This window comes from Schistocerca cancellata, chromosome 4 (genome assembly GCF_023864275.1).
Source record: "Schistocerca cancellata isolate TAMUIC-IGC-003103 chromosome 4, iqSchCanc2.1, whole genome shotgun sequence".
NCBI lineage: Eukaryota > Metazoa > Arthropoda > Insecta > Orthoptera > Acrididae > Schistocerca > Schistocerca cancellata.
Window position 1 is genome coordinate 692,939,275 of NC_064629.1, and position 21,219 is coordinate 692,960,493.

General features: G+C 40.4%; 1 protein-coding gene across 2 annotated transcripts in view; it reads left to right on the plus strand.

Annotated features, from left to right (window-relative positions):
* LOC126183700 (tetratricopeptide repeat protein 7B-like) overlaps window positions 1-21,219 on the plus strand; it is a 237,063-nt gene that overhangs the window by 198,486 nt on the left and 17,358 nt on the right. For both annotated transcript variants that reach the window (XM_049925881.1, XM_049925882.1), the window contains 3 exons: window positions 11,872-12,110; window positions 12,206-12,310; window positions 18,426-18,517. In XM_049925881.1, coding sequence (XP_049781838.1) covers window positions 11,872-12,110; window positions 12,206-12,310; window positions 18,426-18,517 — 436 coding nt within the window. The remainder of the gene's footprint in view (window positions 1-11,871; window positions 12,111-12,205; window positions 12,311-18,425; window positions 18,518-21,219) is intronic.

A 21,219-nucleotide genomic window follows, 5' to 3' on the forward strand; every position in this document is an offset into this window, starting at 1 on the left:
TGAAGATATATGGGAGAAACAGTTAGTCTAACGGTTTAAATGCCCTGCTACTTACCTTAAAACAGACTGCGAGAAATGAGAAAAAAACACACACTTTCACAGTAGAGAACAGCACAAAATATTTTTTCTTCTAGTTAGCTTTAACAGTAAATCTGTACATTGTTGTAAAAAAATGTGCTGACTATGTCCGTCTGCAAATTTGTGAAAGGAGCATGTAAACATTCTAAGTAAACTGTTCAAGAGACTTCTTGATTGCATTTCCACTATATATATTAGATATACAATCGACTCAATAATTTGACAGTTGAAAATTTGGAACTCTCCATAATTTGAAATTTTTTCCCAGGCCCTTGAAAAATATTCAATAAATTAAAAAATTAATGTATTTCATCCCTTCCATAATTTGAAGTTGTAATGAGAACATCTCACCAATACTTCATAATTTGCAGTCATCTACTTTTGTGATGATGATGATGTTTGGTTTGTGGGGCGCTCAACTGCGTGGTTATCAGCGCCCGTACAGTTACCCAATCTTTGCTCAGTCCAATTTCGCCACTTTCCTGGATGATGATGAAATGATGAGGACAACACAAACACCCAGTCATCTCGAGGCAGGTGAAAATTCCTGACCCCGCCGGGAATCGAACCCGGGACCCCCGTGCTCGGGAAGCGAGAACGCTACCGCGAGACCACGAGCGGCGGACATCTACTTTTGTGATTCCTGGTACAGACTCAGACCACCTGTTGTTTGTTTCTCTGACCTACATCCCACTCATTCTGTGATCTGCTTTCATACTGTGTTGTAGTCAACTGTGGTTCTTGAATCTATGAAACACCACGAGTGCTAGAAGTAATGGTGTCTTTCAAGTAATAAAAAAAGACATTGTTATTGAAGTTTTGCAGAGTGGAAATTTTAGAAAAGGTTCTGCAATACAGTTTACCATTTTACTGTCTGCGTTGTTGATGATCTTAAAAAATGAAGATTGTGTCACTGGTAGTGTCTGAGTTATGTGAAGGAGGAGTTTTACATCAGGCTAAATTTCTCCATCTTGAGGAGTGCTTGATCAAGTGGATAAATCAGTGTTCCCATCAGTGGTTTCATGTTGACGTAAAAAGCCATGTCTTTTGGTCAGTCCATCGGGATTCAAGGATTAATGGGAAGTGAAGCATGGCTCTCAAATTTTAAGAAAGTCACCCCATTATGTTCAAAAAATCTGCAGTGAAGATGCTAGTGTGGACAGTTCCCTTTGTACTGAATGGACTGATGAACTAAAACAACTTTTGGATGGCTACAACGCGCACATCATCTTCAAAACAGATGACACCAGGTTTTGTTTCATAAATGTCCTCCTGATCACACCCTAGCATTCAACAATGAAAAGCATCATGGAGGAAAACTGAGTAGGGACGGAATAACTGTTCTTTTAGCCTGTAACATGAATGGATCTCAGAAGTTGAAACCACTGACTGTGGGCCAAATCTGCAAAACCCCCCAATTTATCGCTCAAACAAAAAATCAAGGATGAGGACAAAATTGTTTAATGAATGGCTTGACCTCACTTAATAGTGATACAAAAATGGAGAAACACAAAGTTTTACTGTTTTGGACAATGGCACCGTACGACAACCAACCATCTGTAGATCACATAAAATTGATATTTTCCTGCCCAAAATGACATCAGTGTTTCAACCACTGGACCAGAGTATAATACAAAATTTTAAAAAACACTACTGCAGAGAGATTGTTTAACTAAAGGTGAGAAGGCAAACATAACAATTTTTGACCCCTATAGCCATGATTGATAAAGGCCTACCTCTCTTTATAACTGCTTCAAGAAGTGAGGGTTTGTGTTTTGAAGAGAAAATGCAGAACAGTCACCAGAGTTGCCGAGAATTAATGATTTCAGTCCTGTCAGACTCGGGATGGGAACTCTATTCAGCTGTAGCAAGTTAAACTTTGAGGGTTTCGTTCATGTTGATGATATCAGTGTCCATGGTGTTCTCACGTATGCTGTATATGTTGACCTGCCAGGATGAGGACATGGAAGATGATGAAAAGATCATCTGTTCGTACCTTATGCTCCTACACCCTCAGAACAGAAACGAGTAATTTCTTTTCAGCTCTCATCACCATAGAAAATTCGCTGGACAGTGCTAGGTGGAAGTCGCTCTCTCAAAAGAAAATCACTGATGACTTTTCAAAATGACGTGTAACATTTTCATTTGTATGTTTTCTGTCTGTGTAAGAGATTTCCACACTCCTAACCATCCCTAGGGACACGTACAGCACTAAAGCGAACAGGTCGGCCTTGTCTGTTGACTGACAGAGACCACTGACAGTTGAAGAGGGTCGTAATGTGTAATAGGCAGACATCTATCCAGACCCATCACACCAGAAATTCCAAACTGCATCAGGATCCACTGCAAGTACTACGACAGTTAAGTGGGAGGTGAGAATCTTGGATTTCATGGTCTAGCAGCTGCCCATAAGGCCACACACATCACACCAGTAAATGCCAAATGACAACCTCGCTTGGTGTAAGGAGCAGGCTGCTATATTTGTAGGTTCAAACAACATGCAAGTATTGCAGAGGTACTTTGGAAACTCAAATGGGAATCCTTGGAGGGAAGGTGGGCTTCTTTTCAAGGAACGCTTTAGGAAATTTAGAGAACCAGCATTTGAACACAAAATTCAAGCTTTCACAACCCACGGTTGCTTCATCAGGAAAGAGGGAAGGAGAGGGAAAGATGAAAGGATGTGGGTTTTAAGGGAGAGGATAAGGAGTCATTCCAATCCTGGGAGCAGAAAGACTTACCGTAGGGGAAAAAGGGACAGGTATACACTCGCCGCGCGCACACCACACACACACACACACACACAACACACACACACACACACACACACACACACACACACAGATATATATTCATATATATATATACTACAGGGGACAGGTATACACTCGCCGCGCGCGAGTGTATACCTGTCCCCCTGTTTTTGATCCACCTACTGTTTTGACATAAGACCAAAATTTCTTACGATTTTCTGCCAAGTCAGTACATAGAACATTACTTTCGAATTCATTGAACGCCTCTCGCATAGCCCTCCTCCACACTACATTTCGCTTCGCGTAGTTTTTGTTTGTCTCCAAGGCTTTGGCTATGTTTATGTTTGCTGTGAAGTTCCCTTTACTTTCACAGCAGTTTTCTAACTCTGTTGTTGTACCACGGTGGCTCTTTTCCATCTCTTATGATCTTGCTTGGCACATACTCATCTAATACAATCCTACTTACTTGTTAGTAAGTAGGATTGTTTTGTACCCTGGGCTCTCCCTTTACATTCCTCATACTTCCATTGTCCTGCCAATGACATGCCATTTATTATAAAGTGGATTGGCATGGAGTGAACCAGTCTTTTCTTGAGAGGAAACAACTTCTGTATGAGCAGACAATACTTGGCAAAATTTTGATATCTCTGGTACATTTTTCAAGATCATTCACCTAGTACATCATCTCGCAAGGGCTTCCAATTGTTTGAACCACAGTCAAAGCAGCTGCATGACTGAACAATTACCACTTAGATATATTTACACAAATATGCAGCACGCAATACAATGTTCCAACCACTTGTCCAAACATCCGTATTTTTCAGAAGTTTATCAGTTTTGGAGTGTAAAGTCTTATCTTAAGAAGTATGAAAACAGTGATTGTGTGTTTTTAGTAATACAAGTTAACTGGATGTCAATATAAATGTGTACATTTCCAGTGGCTTATTTGCCCTGCTTCATATTTCTCACTCATAGGGTACTTTCACTAACCCTTTCTTCAACTCTAGAGTAAATAAAACTCATAACTATGCTGAAAGAAATTACATCCAAAACTCATTAATTCCCTATCAGTTACACATATAGAGCAATGTGTGACTTCACTGAAAATAGAAATATGAGATCTGTGTCTAAGGTCACCATTATTTTGTTCACTTGGGTGCCTGGATACACATCTTGCGCCACAAGCCCCTGTGAAGAGTAGGGTAGGGAGGGGGAGGGGGGTACTTGATAACAATTTTAGCAGTTTCCTGTCCTATTCCATTCACATACTGATTGAGGATCTGCCACGAACTGTGGACCTTACTTGCCTCAGCGATACAGATAGCAGTACTGTAGATGCAACCACGTTAGAGAATATCTGTAAACATGGTTCTGCAAGGACAGCCGGCTTGCCATGTTGGTACTTTGAAAAGCTGAAAGCTAGGGAAAACTACAGCCATTATATTTCCCAAGGACATGAATCTCTAATGCAAGGTATAATGATATGGCACCTCAGTGTGTAAAATATTCTGGAAGTAGAACACTCGCCCTGTCAGATCTCAGAGCAGTGACTATTTCAGAGGGTGTTATCAGAAGAAGAGAAAAAACTAGCACTCTACATGTTGAAGTGGGTTGATTTAAGTTCTTCAAAGGAGAAATGGGCAGGCTGATGTTAGATATTGGGCAGATTAGCAAAATGTGGCAGGGTGAAGAACAGGACTTTCTGTCAGTTGAGTAAAGTGTTAGTAACACAAAATCTAATAGATGTAATGAGGGAGTAGGTTCATAGTGAATAAGACGCAAAGGAACATAAGGAATTACTCTAAACAGCTTATTGAGTACATTATCACAGGCAAGAGAGTGACAAAGCCAAGACACACTACAGTAGTAAAATACATATGATACTATGTCCACAGATGAAAAAATGGAAAGAGTACAATTAGACAAGAAATTATTCAGATTGTAAAACAAGGTGAAAATTTAACTGTGGCAGAGGACTCAAAAGTGACAGCATGAAAATGAAGAGAAGGTAAATTAGCAGGTGAATGTAGATTGGGGAAAAGGAAAGAAAGGGGAAACAGTCTAGTAGAATTTTCCACAGGGCACAATTTAATCATTGCATTCATTGGAGTTAATAATCCTGAAAGAATGTTGTATATATGGAAGATACATGGGAAGGTTTAAGATAGGTAACACAATGGTAAGACAGAAATTTCAAAACCAAATTTTAAATTTAAGACATTTACATGGGTAGATGTCAGCTATGACAGTAATTTGTTGGTTACAAATTACAGATTAAAACTGAAGAAATTGTAGAATGGTATGAAATAGGGTGGTGGGACCTGGATAACCTGAAAGAATCAGTGGATGTTGAGAGTTTCAAAGGGATCATTAGGCAATGGACGACTTAAATATGAAAAAGAAATAAAATAGAAGCTGAATGGATGGCTTTGAGACATGGAATTGTGAAAGTAGTGGAGATGAAATAGGTAAGAAGCCAAGGTCCAGTAGAAACACTTCTAAAACACATGAGATATTGAATTTTTAGTTGAAGAAAGGAGAAAACATACAAATGCAAATGCAGGAAATGATGTAGGCAAAAGGAATACAGACATGTAAAAAGTGAGTGACAGAAAGTGTGAAAATGCAAAGCAGGGATTGCTGGAGGAGAAATGCAAAGCTGTACAAGAATACACGACTATGGAAAGGTAGATGCCATCTATATGAAAATTAAATAAACCTTTCGAGAAAACAAAAGTAACTCTATGAATATCAAGGGATCAGGTGGCAAGCCAGCATTAAGCGGGTGTTGAAAGACTGACAGTATGTATGGAAGAGTTATTCAAAGGAAACAAATTGGAGGAGAATATTATGGAAAGGGAACAAGAAGTAGATGGAGATGAAATGGGAGAAGAATTGACAGTGCACTGAAAGACTCGGGCCTAAATAATGCCCCTAGACTAAATGATGTTCCCTCAGGAATATTGAGATCCTTGAGAGAGCTAGCAATGACAGAACTATTCTGCTTAGTGCAAGATACACGAGAAACATGAAATACCCTCAAACTTCAAGCAGCATAAGATAATTTCTATTACAAAGAAGTCAGGTACTGATATGCATAAACAACCATCAAACCATTAGTTCAATAAGTAATGGCTTCCAAATACTAATAGAAATTATCTACAAAAGAATAATATGACTGGTAGAAGTCGACCTTGAAGTAAAGCATTTCCAATTCTGAAGAAATGAAGGCAGATGAAAGAGAATAGTGACCCTATGATTTGCCTTAGAAGCTAGGCTGAAGAAGGAAAATTCATGTTTTTTGGCATTTGTAGATTTAGAGAGTGATTTTGACAATGTTGACTGGAAAACACTCTTTGAAACATAAAGTAATCAGGCATAAAATACAAGCAGCAAAAGTTTACCTACAACTTTCACAGAAACTAGTACACAATTGTAAGAGTTGAATGAAAGAAATGGGAAGCAGTAACTGAAAATGGAGTGAGACAGGATTGTAGCATAGTCCCAGCATTATTCAAGTTGTTCACCACGAAGAAATAAATTATTTTGCTTTACCAATGACACTGTACAAGCCAGAAATGGCAGCGGACTTTGAAGAGAAGTTAACTGGAATTGATAGTGTCTTGAAAAGAAGTTGAGAGATTAATAAAATTAAAAGAAGTAATGGAATGTAGTCCAATCAAAAATCTCGAAAAGTATTTGACCGATTTACTTCACATTTTTGGATGACATTCTAATGAACATTCAAATGTAGAGAGAGAGAGAGACGAGGAGAGAGAGAGAGAGAGAGATGGGGGGGGGGGGTGGGGGGGGGGGGGTCGCGCAGCTGCTTTGACTGTGGTCTAACAATTGGAAGCCCCTTGCGAGATGATGTACTAGGTGAATGATCTTGAAAAATGTACCAGAGGTATCAAAATTTTGCCAAGTATTGTCTGCTCATACAGAAGTTGTTTCCTCTCGAGAAAAGACTGGTTCACTCCATGCCCATCCACTTTATAATAAATGCATGTCATTGGCAGGACAATGGAAGTATGAGGAATGTAAAGGGAGAGCCCAGGGTACAAAACAATCCTACTTACTAACAAGTAAGTAGGATTGTATTAGATGAGTATGTGGCAAGCAAGATCATAAGAGATGGAAAAGAGCCACCGTGGTACAACAACAGAGTTAGAAAACTGCTGTGAAAGTAAAGGGAACTTCACAGCAAACATAAACATAGCCAAAGCCTTGCAGACAAACAAAAACTACGCGAAGCGAAATGTAGTGTGAGGAGGGCTAATCGAGAGGCGTTCAATGAATTTGAAAGTAATGTTCTATGTACTGACTTGGCAGAAAATCGTAAGAAATTTTTGTCTTATGTCAAAAACAGTAGGTGGATCAAAACAAATATCCAGACAGTCTGTGACCAAAATGGTACTGAAACAGAGGATGACAGACTAATGGCCGAAATACTAAATGTCTTTTTCCAAAGCTGTTTCACAGAGGAAAGCTGCACTGTAGTTCCTTCTCTAGATTGTTGCACAGATGACAAAATAGTAGATATCGAATTAGACGACAGAGGGATAGAGAAACAAAATCGCTCAAAAGAGGGAAAGGCCACTGGACTTGATGTGATACCAGTTCGATTTTACACAGAGTACGCGAAGGAACTTGTTTCCCTTCTTGCAGCGGTGTGCCGTAGGTCTCTAGAAGAGCATAGCGTTCGAAAGGATTGGAAAAGGGCACAGGTCATCCCCGTTTTTAAGAAGGGACGTCAAACAGATGTGCAGAACTATAGACCTATGTCTCTAACGTCATAACGTCGATCAGTTGTAGAATTTTGGAACACGTAATATGTTAGAGTATGATGACTTCTGGAGACTAGAAATCTACTCTGTAAGAATCTGCATGGGTTTTGAAAAGATGATCATGTGAAACCCAGTTCGCACTATTCGTCCACGACATTCAGAAGGCCATAGACACGAGTTCCCAGGTAGATGCCGTGTGTCTTGACTTCCACAAGGCTTTCAGTACAGTTCCCAACAGATGTGTAATGAACAAAGTAAAAGCATATGGAATATCTGACCAATTGTGTGATTGGATTGAAGAGTTCCTGGATAGCAGAACACAGCATGTCGTTCTCAATGGAGAGAAGTCTTCCGAAGTAAAAGTGATTTCAGGTGTGCTGCAGGGGAGTGTCGTAGGACCGTTGCTATTCACAATATATGTAAATGACCTTGTGGATAGCATCAGAAGTTCACTGGGCATTTTTGCAGATGATGCTGTGGTGTATCGAGAGGTCGTAACAATAGAAAATTGTACTGACATGCAGGAGGATCTGCAACAAATTGACGCATGGTGCAGGGAATGGCAATTGAATCTCAATGTAGACAAGTGTAATGTGCTGTGAATACATAGAAAGAAAGATCCTTTATCATTTAGCTACAGTATAGCAGGTCAGCAACTGGAAGCAGTTAATTCCATAAATTATCTGGGTGTAGGCATTAGGAGTGATTTAAAATGGAATGACCATATAAAATTAATCAGCAGTAAAGCAGATGCCAGACTGAGATTCATTGAAAGAATCCTAAGGAAATGCAATCCAAAAACAAAGGAGAAGTAGGTTACAGTGCACTTGTTCGCCCTCTGCTTGAATATTGTTCACCCATGTGGGATCTGTACCAGAAATGGTTGATAGAAGAGATAGAGAAGATCCAATGGAGAGCAGCACGCTTCGTTACAGGATCATTTAGTAATCGCGAAAGTGTTACGGAGATGATAGATAAACTCCAGTGGAAGACTCTGCAAGAGAGATGCTCAGTAGCTCGATACGGGCTTTTGTTGAAGTTCCGAGAACATACCTTCATTGAGGAGTCAAGCAGTATATTGCTCCCTCCTACGTATATCTCGCAAAGAGACCATGGGGATAAAATCAGAGATTAGAGCCCACACAGAGGCATACCGACAATCTTTCTTTCCACAAACAATACGAGACTGGAATAGAAGGGAGAACCGATAGAGGTACTCAGAGTACCCTCCGCCACACACCGTCAGGTGGCTTGTGGAATATGGGTGTAGATGTAGATGTATGAAGTGTATACATTAAATGAAACTCATAGTTGCGAATGAGGACAACCATCGGCTGTAGAATGGAATGATGTCAATGAAAATTGGCGGCAGACCGGGACTCGAACATAGATTTCCCATTTATCGCGAGCGGTCCCTTACCATTTGGCTATCCATGCACAACTCACGGCCAGACCCGAACTTCCATGTGTCTGCAGCCTGTACTTGTACATGTATATTCCCATACAGGTCAGACATTGTACTTGAAAGTTGCTTGCCCAATGTCGGCGGATAAATATGGTACTTCAGTGCTTGAGTTATTCTGATTTCAATGCAAAGTTCCTTTGGACATGCATGCATGCCCAAAGGAACAGGCACTGTGATGACTACAGCCATTATGAAACACATGTAATGAATTCACGATTGTATAGTATGAAGTGTTGTCTGAAACTGGCAGACAATCTGAGACAGTGAGATACACCTCTACCACTGGAAAGCCACTGATTTTCCCCCATGAAGTCTAATCATAGGTATGGGGAGGGGGATCTAGTGGGTGGGGGGCACTGTGTGCAACAAGCAACCAATTATGCCTATCACCTGGACTGTGAGCTCATACTCCCTTCTGACATTTGATAGAGAAGATGAAAACAACTGAGAATGTTCGTGGTGTTGTGGTGAAGTACGCAGTATGCAGCAGTATCACAATAAATGACTCTGGACCTGTGATTTTGACCTATCATTAATCTAATTTGCTGTGAGGTGCAGAAATTAGTGAAATACGATAATCATTTGAAAAGTCTCATGAATGTGGATGCAATAGTGAGGAATTTCACCAAATGGCATCATTGTTAATGGCGAGTGTGATTCTTGTAGCAGCTGTGAACAGTGTTTAAAGCAGGTGCATCAGACAGCTTTTTGTGTTAAGAACCCCATGAACTTGAAATTGCAGCATTTGTTGCAGGACATGAAGGAAAAAGAAGAATACACAGTTTCATTCTTTTATCAAACATTTTTTGTTAGAAATGTTGAAGAGCTGCACAAGTCATAACTGAACTGGACAAAGTTCATATAAACTTTGTTATCAGTACTGAAGACTGTATACTTTGGTTTTAATGAGTCTAACATAACCATGGAAGCACTGTAGATGAAAAGTCCGTGGATCGGCCATGTGAGGTCACCACAAAGGAAATTAGTGAAGAAACAATCCCATGTTGTTGTAACACAAAACATTAAACTTAAAATACAAAAGATAGTTGAGACTGTGTGCACCTGAATGTGTGTACACAGTATCCAGCATGAAAACTGAAAATAAAGATGTGCACAATGTGGGTGCTGCAGTTGATGTTTGTTCACCAGAAACTTGTCCAAAGAAAATTTCAGAGCACAATTTATCAATGTTTAATCCTAATATCCAACTTCCTCTGTGTCAAAGTGTAACTTGGATAAAACCTGGAGCCATAATTACACCATAGAAGTGAAACATTCGAAACAGTGGGCAAAGGCCATTTTGAAAGCTGTAAGGTAATAGCCACAGTTTCTTAACTGTCCCAAGAAATTCGAATCAAATGAAGGGAATGTTGCCAACAATGAATGTTCTACAGATTTTTTCACAACCTGTTTTTCTGGGGTAATGAATAGAAAATTAGACAGTCGCAAGACCTAATGTGTAGTTGTAGATAAAGAGTTGAACTGAAATTTTTGATCTGATTTTTTTACAATGTAAAACAGATAACCTTCATACGTAACTTTAAAATTCTTTCATAATTTACCCAAAGAAATAAAGGTCTGACCAATATCAGAAATATTATCAAATGCAGATTAAAGTTTTTTCTTGTTAGCACTCCTTCTATAATATGGGGGATTTCTGAAATAAGAATTAATCAGTCAGTCACAAACTTGTAAATTGTCAACATGTGTGCATATAGAGATATTGGTTTTGTGAGGATTGTACATCTTTTGTTCAGTTGACACATGCCACATCATGATTATGATAAATTTGAGGTATGGATCACACAAAGAAACTAACTTAATTAACTGTGAATGTGATGATTTTAGGTCAGGCCTAACTGTGACTGTAAAATATTATTTGAAAACAGTCAGTTCATACAATACAGTATAAAGTATGTAATATAAATATTTGGAGAAGCAACTGTAACACAGACTGACAGTGTAAGAGATTGTATAGAAAATAATAAGTACCAGTTGTCTCTTTTACAGTGGTTAAAATAATGGGTGATTAATCGGTGGCCTGCAGGCTGCATGCGGTCCACGATTAGTTTCTGTTCAGCTTGCGGAGGAAATTCCAGGTGAATCTATAATGAATGTTTTCTCAAAAACGCAAGTTTTGAGGCACAATTTGTTGGTGTGGCATGTCGGGAAAAGGGTGCCATTCATATTGTTGCATTATTCCATAAATATTAACATCACTAATTCTATAGTTTTGTCTTTATCCGCAAGGAGTATTGCTGTTGTCTTTATCCGCAAGGAGTATTGCTGTTTTGTTGTGATGATGCAGCCCATTAGCTTAAGGAACAATGTGAATCAGGCCCACAGGTCACCAACAGTTGCCTGTGCCTGGTTTAAATAAAACCACCTGATGGAAGTATAATTAGCCAATATTTTAATTTAGGTATAATTATCAAGTATTTGTAGTAAAAAAATTAATAAAAGTGATTGATTGCAGTTATTTGTAAGATTCAGTTGATAAACTAACCAAAGTAAACTCATATGCAGAACTTACACAACTCAGCATGCTATAAAGTAATAATTTGCGTTGATGGCCTGGCCGGGGCGGGGGGAGGGGGAGACACCTTTCTTTATAGGCAGCATTATCACATCCTACTTCTGCATTCTGTTAAAATTTTGTCTCCCCTTCGGAAGCTGGCTTATTGATGAGATTTTTTTCTGTAATTAAATAACTGTTCTTTTCATGTAAACTGTGAAGTGTGTTGTGACCAGTCCTTTGTTTACAGTATTTTTTTGTTGTTGATGCTTCCAGGTTCTCTGCATGCTCAGTCACTAGCAGCTTCAAGAGTAGAGCATGCGCTCTCAGAAGTTGCGTCATCACTCAGCTCCTTTACTCCTCGGCCAGGTCCACAAAAGGCCTGGTTACTGCAAGTGCAGATTTGGCTGCTTCTTGCTGAAATATACCTTTCTGTCGACAACATTCCTGAGGCTGTGGAATGTATTCAAGAAGCACAGAATATATTTCCCATGTCACATAACATTATGTGCATGGTGAGTAATAATTGTATTCTCTCTTTCACAGGTGCAAAATTGTTGTAAACTTGTGTTTTCTTCATACCATATTTATACTACTTTCTCTTTTACAGCGAGGGCTTCTACATGAACGGAAAAAGGAATTTTCTGAAGCTAAGTTATGCTTCCAGAATGCAATTGCTATCAATCCAACACACACGAAAAGCATGCAGCACTTAGTAAGTAATCATTTGGTCTTAGAAAATTGTTACATGTAAAGGCATGTTAGTGTAACAGTGAATCTCAATAATCCTCCCCCCCCTCTACCCCACCCTCTACCCCCCTCCACCCCCTATCTACCCCCTCTCCCCCCTACCCCCACTCTCTCCCCCTACCCCCACTCTCTCCCCCTACCCCCACTCTCTCCCCCTACCCCCACCCTCTTGCCCCTACCCCCACCCTCTTGCCCCTACCCCCACCCTCTCCCCCTACCCCCACCCTCTACCCCCTACCCCCACCCTCTACCCCCTACCCCCACCCTACCCCCTATCTACCCCCTCTCCCCCTACCCCCTATCCACCCCCACCCTCTCCCCCCTACCCCCACCCTCTCCCCCCTACCCCCACCCTCTCCCCCCTACCCCCACCCTCTCCCCCCTACCCCCACCCTCTCCCCCCTACCCCCACCCTCTCCCCCCTACCCCCACCTTCTCCCCCTCTCTCCGCCCCCCCCCCTCTCCGCCCCCCCTCTCCGCCCCCCTCTCTCCGCCCCCCTCACCGCTTTGCAGAGAGATGATCTCCAGCTGACAAGAGTGATACTGCAGTTATTTTTAATACTACAGCCTGTCAGAGCAACATGTCATTGCTGTTGTAGAATAATACATATTAATGCCTGAAATGTGACCATACTGTCATATAACAACAAAACGGAAGAGCTACTGAAGCATCATGGTCTTACCTGACAATGTTGTGGAAAAAAAAACTCAGGAGATGAAGCTCTTAGACCATCAATTCTGTATGGCCTATCCAGAATTCATAAAGATGATTTTTCTTTTGAGAACTATCATTAGTGTTATAGGTTCTCCCACCAACAGGTGGGACAAATATCGAGTCAGGTTAATGGTGCACACAGCTGTGAACATCACATCAAAAATTGATGTTGAGTAACCAAGTTAAGGAAGTCAGAGTTGGCACAAACTATATTTTAGTCAGCCTGTGCATAGTCTCTCCATTTACAAAAGTTCCTGTGGAGGACGTGTTGAACTTCAATGACAACAGACTTCGTGCATGGCAGCAAATTTTATGAAATGATCGACAGAATGGCAATGGATTCTGTACTATATCCAGCAGTGGGGCCAACTTCTGTATGAAGCATTTTTAAATTCATTGATATACATTACTAAAACTGTTTCGGACAAGGATCATTTGAATTCTAATGTTAAAAACTTAATGTATGTGTTCCAAAAGAACAGCTATGGGGTTGGAGGTACACTATGTGATCAAAAGTATCTGGACACCACCAAAAACATACATTTTTCACATTAGGTGTATTGTGCTGCCACCTACTGCCAGGTACTCCATAGCATTGATCTCAGTAGACATTAGACATCGTGAGAGAGGAGAATGGGGCGCTCCGCAGAACTCACGGATTTCGAACGTGGTTAGGTGATTGGGTGTCACTTGGATCATATGTCTGTACGTGAGATTTCCACACTCCTAAACATCCCTAGGTCTACTGTTTCCAAAGTGATAATGAAGTGGAAACATGAAGGGACACGTACGGCACAAAAGCGTACAGGCTGACCTCGTGTGTTGACTGACAGAGACTGCAAACAGTTGAAGAGGGTTGTAATGTGTAATAGGCAGACATCTATCCAGACCATCACACAGGAATTCCAAACTGCATCAGGATCCACTGCAAGTGCTATGACAGGTAGGCGGAATGTGAGAAATCTTGGATTTCGTGGTCGAACGGCTGCTCATAAGCCACACATCATGACAGTAAATGCCAAACGACACCTCACTTGGTGTAAGGAAGGTAAACATGTGACAATTGAACATGGAAAAACGTTGTGTGGAGTGACAAATCACGGTACACAATGTGACGATTTGATGGCAGGATGTGGGTATGGCAAATGCCCGGAGAACGTTATCTGCTAGCGTGTGTAGTGCCAACAGTAAAATTCAGCGGTGGTGGTGTTATGGTGTGGTCGTGTTTTTCATGGAGAGGGCTTGCATCCCTTGTTGTTTCGCATGGCACTATCACAGCACAGGCCTACATTGATGTTTTAAGCACCTTCTTGTGTCCCACTGTTGAAGAGCAAATGGGGAATGGCGATTGCATATTTCAGCACGATCGAGCACCTGTTTGTAATGCATGGCCCGTGATGGCGTGATTACAGGACATTAACATTCCTGTAATGGACTGACCTGGACAGAGTCCTGACCTGAATCCTATAGAACACCTGTGGGATGTTTTGCAATGCCGACTACGTGCCAGGCCTCACTGACTGACATTGATACCTCTCGTCAGTGCAGCATTCCATGAAGAACGGGCTGCCATTCCCCAAGAAACCTTCCAGCATCTGATTAACATATGCCTGCGAGAGTGTAAGCTGTCATAATGGCTGAGGGTGGGCCAACACCATATTTTATTCCAGCATTGCCGATGGAGAGCACCACGAATTTGTAAGTCATTTTCAGCCAGGTGTCTGGATACTTTTGATCGCATAGTGTATAAAGTTGGTAATCTTCAAGAAAAGAGGAGATAGAAATGTTGAACAGTTGCATGATGATCCACCTACTGTACTCCTTCCATTCAGCAGTACCACATCTAGCAAAATAGGTAGTGTCCTGAATAACAAGACCTAAGACCTATTTTTCAATCATTAAAGAAAATAGAGATTTTATTCGAACTGATGTGGCTCGAAAACAGACAAGTTTTTCTTTAGACATGCCACCAGTGATTTGCTTACGCGTTGCTGGCACCCAATACTGACCCAGATGGTTTCCATAGGATTTACATCAGGCAAATTTCATCGCCGAGACATCAACGTGAGTTCACTATAATGCTCCTCAAACCATTGTATCATGGTTCTCAGAGACCAGGACAATTATACTGCCGATAAATGGTATCGCTATCAGGGAAGACATCAGATGTGAAGGAAGGGATGCAGGTGGTTCACAGCTGTCTGGGTGTCTTCGATTATTATCACAGGTCTCATGCAAGTACAGAAGAATGTCTCCAATAACGTAATACTGCTCCCACCAACCTGCATCCATGGCGTGCTGCACATTTCTTTCACCTCGATGGCAGTGTTTGTGGAGATGACAAAGACCGTTGACTAGTGTTGCAAGAATATGATTCACTGGAGAGCCGACACGTTTCTATTGATTGACAGTCGATTCCGAATGGTTCTGCGCCCACTGCAATCCTAATTGATGATGTCGGTGGATAAACAAGTAAGAACATAGGGGTGGTCTGTTACGGATCTCCATGTTCAACAATGTATGATGAACAGTGTGCTCTGAAACATTGTCTGTGCAGTAGCATTCTGCTCTTTCAGCAGGAATGCCACAAATCACCATCTACCCTGCTTTACAGAAGTAGACACAAGCCTCTGAACCCAACGTTCTGTGAAGAGTCATTGGCATTCAACAATTTTCCTTCTAGTGGTAGTTTCAGTGTCCTCCTGCCTCTTTCTGTAGATGCTCATGACAGTAGCATGTGAACATTCAACCAGCTTCACCATTTTTGAGACCCTCGTTCACAGGCTCTGTGTAATAATAATAAGCCTTTTGTCAGAGTCACTTATCTCAATGGATTTCCCCGTTTGCAGCTCATGTCTTTGCTACGGTGACCCCCCCCCCCCCCCCCCCCCCCCCAATGTCTGCTCCAGGTACATACTTTCGTTACAGCGTCATGTGTCCACACACAGAAATAAAAAATATAAGGCTGATCATTTGAGTCCACTGTGTGTCTAATTTGCATTGTGAGCTAGATTCTTCACAGACACCTGGAGCAGTCTGCATGGTTACATGGTTATTTCTTTAGAAATGTTCTGTAGTTTGACCCTCAAAGATTGCTGCCAGTTAGTTTATGAACTGCCAGTGAAGAACAGCGTTAAGGTTCCAGGTAGACGGCATTTGGAGAAACTGCCTTCTGTTGAAGAGGTGAAGTGGTTTTCCAGAAGTTTTCAAACTTTTACCTCTAAGGATTTCAGAAGCCTGAAGTGTAGTTTCTGCATTGCTCGGCTGTTCCATCAGTGCATAGTAGAATATTTTGTACATTACGAATGAAAAAAACACTCAACACTGCTGTATACTGCCGAATATTACACCCACGTTATGTGCATTTTCATTCATAATGTAGTTTATGAATGTAGTCAACCTGCATTATGTTTCATTATTTTTTTTGACAAACAATAAAGGGTAAGAAAATGTCATCCAAACTTTGCCAATGGTCTTCATGTGCTATGTGGATGAGTCCGGCAGTAGAAAGTTCTCAAGGGCTATGGCTGAGAAAGAGACAAAAAAAGCTGCAAAGTTATCAATACCAACTGTGGCTCTGCACTCACAACTCATTGCAATACTGGAGGTATCTCTCTGAAAGTCCATTTAAAGTATCATATAGCAATAAGTATCATATAGCATCAAGTATGAGTTAGGGTTGGGAATTAAAAGTGGATGAATGAATAGTGATTCTTTTTGTACAAGTTATTCACCACTTCATTAAACACACATTTTATACTAAAGAAAATCCAACCCCCTTTTATAATGGACAACAGTAGAAGCCATTTGCTACTGAAGGTTGTTGACGTGTGAATGAAGAGCGGGATGACTGTAATGGCTGTCCAATGTCACTGCATAAATAAAGTTCAGCCTCTGGATTATGTGATTCTGAAACCACTTCTAACCTTCTACAATGCTTCAACAGTTACTTGAACAATGATACACCCAGAAAAACAGTTTCAATTTTTCATGTGGCTTCCTTTATTGGCATTGCCTGTCGAAGGGCAATTTTCCTGTCATTATTGTAGCTGCAATAAAAATAAAAATAAAAAAAAATAAAAAAAACAGACGATTTTCTACTAAGCACTTCGCCACACAGGCTTTCGCCAAATAGTGGCCGTGATGCACCTCTTTCAGGAAGCACAGCTGATGGGCCTCAATCAGCAAGTCACTGGGTCCAGTATTGTGAAACTGAGTTGCTGCATTTGGAATTGACAGTAAAGCTAATGGAAATATCTCCTTAAAATTGCAGACAAGTTAACTCACATAAATCCTGAGAATATTAAAGAATGCCCAATATTAAAATTAAAGGAAGTTGAAAGAAAGATCCAGAATTGCAACTGGCACACCAGAGAAATTAGGAGAGATGGAAATAATTAACAAGCATAAAGGTGCGAAGAAGCTTAATTATTTAAGCAAAGTTAAGGTAAAAATGACCAAAACGAGTCAGAGACCCAGCTGCAAGATTCTTATGATTCAGAGTTAATGTCCTGCTCAGTGTGTGAACTGTTAATAACTGATAAACTCAACTGTGAGTCACATGTTGATGACAATGTAATTGTTGAATTTAAAGCTGAAGACAAAATTTTTGATGTAGGTAAGGTTGTATGTAGCACAAAGAAAATAATGCAAGTTTGTAAAAACAGTTTCTGTGAAAAAGTATAAAATGTAATGTGGAACTAATATTTCTCAATATGTTGGATGCATCCATTGTTTCCAAATCAAATTATTTTACTAAAGGCCTGAGATCATGGCAAAACAAAAGACCAGCAAAGCTTACTATCTTTTGATGTAAACCTTGACAATTTCAGTTTATAATCATTTGTTGTTGCATCTCTCTGTACTTCTCTACAGGGAAGCACCAAAACCTGTGACATTTTCTGTATGGATTTAGATTTTAAATATATTTTTATTATTATTGTCACTTAATTACTTTGATATTGTAGGAAAAGTGTCATTGTATGCTGTCATTCAACATTGAAAGAAATGGAGTTAAACATTTGATGTTTTACTGTAGAGAGTACTGCCACAAGTCATAAACAACTTTCACAAGATCGCCAGATTATAAATTTGTGACTATAAGTGTTCAGATTTTGGGATTTATGTTACTAATTAAATTGTGTTCTGCTGCAGGTTAGGTTTTCAAATACATTATCACTGGGAGAAATAGCATAGTTTGTAAAGCATTTTTTTTTTCACATTGTTAACACTGCAAATTTACTTGCACATATATTGCCAATAACAGTATGCTGGATTGTGAATCAAAACTGTAACAATTTCTTCTTAAAATGTTAGTGAGATTTCAACACTATTTTACTATGTGTCATTCTTTGTTTATATACAGGGACTAGTTTACCATTATTTGGGAAATCAGAGATTAGCAGAGAAAACACTGAGAGATGCTGCCAGAATTGATCCATCATCGTACCAGACATGGTATGTTCCATATTGTTTTCTGTATAGACTTTCGGCTCAGTCTAACATTTCATAGTCCCTGACATCAGTTTTTTGTCCATAGTGAGTGTTAAATAAAGAAATAAGTAAAAAATGAGCTGTGACTTCCAATTAAAATTTCATTTCAAATTTGTTTTGAAAAAGAAATAAATCTGATAAAAATAGAAATAGAATTGATAAAAGTAGAAACCGAATTGACATGGTATTCAGCAACAGTGATGATGTGCAGTTTCCGAGGTTTTCTTAGTGTGACTGGTTGATAGTATGTTTTCAGCCGAATTGACGGTTCCATTTTTGTTCACAATAATTTGAAAACCATCATAGACATCATCGTCAGGCGCTGCAAGCTATGTTCTTACAAGTGCTCACTATCAGGATACTAAGCAGACTGAATGGAGTACAGTGAGTGATATAACTAATTCAGTCTTGTTTAAATAATTTCTTGAGTAAGTGTAACATCTCACTGAAAAAAAAGGACACACCACAAAGAAATTATGCGAATAGGATGGAACTCGGCAGATGTGATGTACATGTACAGATAAACAAATGATTACAATTTGAGAAAAATTGGATGATTTATTCAAGACACAGAGCTTCACAAACTGAGCAAGTCAGTAATGTGTTGATCCACCTGTTGCCCTTAAGCAAGCAGTTGGCTTGGCAATAATTGATAGAGTTGTTGGATGTCCTCCTGAGGGATATTGTGCCAAACTTTTCGCGTTAGATTGCCAGAATCCTGAAATAGTTGGAGGCCATTGCCCATAATGTTTCAAAAGTTCTCTATTGAAGAGAGATCTGGTGACCTTGACGGCCAAGTTATGGTTTGGCGAGCATGAAGACAAGCAGTAGAAACTCTAGCGTCGTGTGGCCAGGCATTATGTTGCTGAAATGGAAGCCTTGGATGGATAGACACAAGGTAAAAAAAACAGGGCATAGAATATTGCTGACGTACTGCTGTGCTGTAAGGGTGCCGCAGATGACAACCAAAGTGGTCCTACTATGGAAAGGAATGGCATACCACACTCTCTCTCTCCAGGTTGTAGGGTGACAGTCAGTTTTATAGCCCACCTCTCTGGGGCATCAGCAGACAAGTCTTCAGCCTAATATCTCATTGAATGGAATAAAATTCTCTTCAGTGATGAGTCCCACTTCAAATTGAGGCTTGATGACCAGTGAAGGTGTGTCTGGAGATGTCCAAGACAGCGGTGGGATACCAACCTGACTGTTGCCCACAATAAGGCTTAACAGTAAGGAGAAATGGCCTGGAATGCCATATCTTTTTCTAGCAGGACCTGTTTAGTTGTGATCCGTGGGACCCTTACAGCACGGTGTTACATCAATGACATTCTACACCCCATTTTATTGTTCTTCGTGGTAAGGCATCCTCAGCAAGATAATGCCTGCCACTCACGGCGAGAGTTTCAACTGCTTACCTTTGTGCTTGCAAACCTTACCTTGAGCAGCAAGGTTGCCAAATCTCTCCACAATTGAGAAAATTTGGAGCATTACAGGAAGGGCACTCCAACCATCTCAGGATCTTGATGGTCTAACATACCAATTAGACAGAATTTGACACAATATTCCTTGAGAGGAAGTACAACACCTCTGTCAGTCAATGCCAAGCTGAATAACTGCTTGTGTAAGGACCAGAAGTGGACCAATACATTATTGACATGCTCAGTTTGTTAATCTCATTCTCTAGAATAAATCATTCAATTTTTGTGAAATTGTAATCATTTGTTTGTCTGTACACCTGCATCACATCTTCCAGTATCTTCTTGTCCCGTATGAATAATTGCTTAGTGGTGCTTTTTAGTCTATCTGCCATGTTGTTGGCAGATAGCTTCTGTTGGATCATCACATTGACTTCTAAGGTTATCGCTTAGTGTTAACACAAGCTGCGTTTAGTGTGTATACCAGTTTTGTCCGTTCAGTCACTTTCAATAGCCCATAATACTTCTTGGCTGGTGGCTGTATAGGACATCTTCCATAGAAGGATCCTTCTACATCTACATCCATACTCCACAAGCCACCTGACGGTGTGTGGCGGAGGGTACCCTGAGTACCTCTATTGGTTCTCCCTTCTATTCCAGTCTCGTATTGTTCGTGGAAAGAAGGATTGTCGGTATGCCTCTGTGTGGACTCTAATCCCTCTGACTTTATCCCCATGGTCTCTTCGCGAGATATACGTAGGAGGGAGCAATATACTGCTTGACTCTTCGGTGAAGGTATGTTCTCGAAACTTTAACAAAAGCCCGTACCGAGCTGCTGAGCCTCTCTCCTGCAGAGTCTTCCACTGGAGTTTATCATCTCCGTAACGCTTTCGCGATTACTAAATGATCCTGTAATGAAGCGCGCTGTTCTCCGTTGGCTCTTCTCTCTCTCTTCTATCAACAGGCGAACTGTAACCTACTTCCTTTGTTTTCGAATTGCATTTCCTTAGGATTCTTCCAATGAATCTCAGTCTGGCATCTTCTTTACCGACAATCAACTTTATATGATCATTCCATTTTAAATCACTCCTAATGCGTACTCCCAGATAATTTATGGAATTAACTGCTTCCAGTTGCTGACATGTTATTTTGTAGCTAAATGATAAGGGATCTATCTTTTTATGTATTCGCAGCACATTACACTTGCCTACATTGAGATTCAATTACCATTCCCTGCACCATGTGTCAATT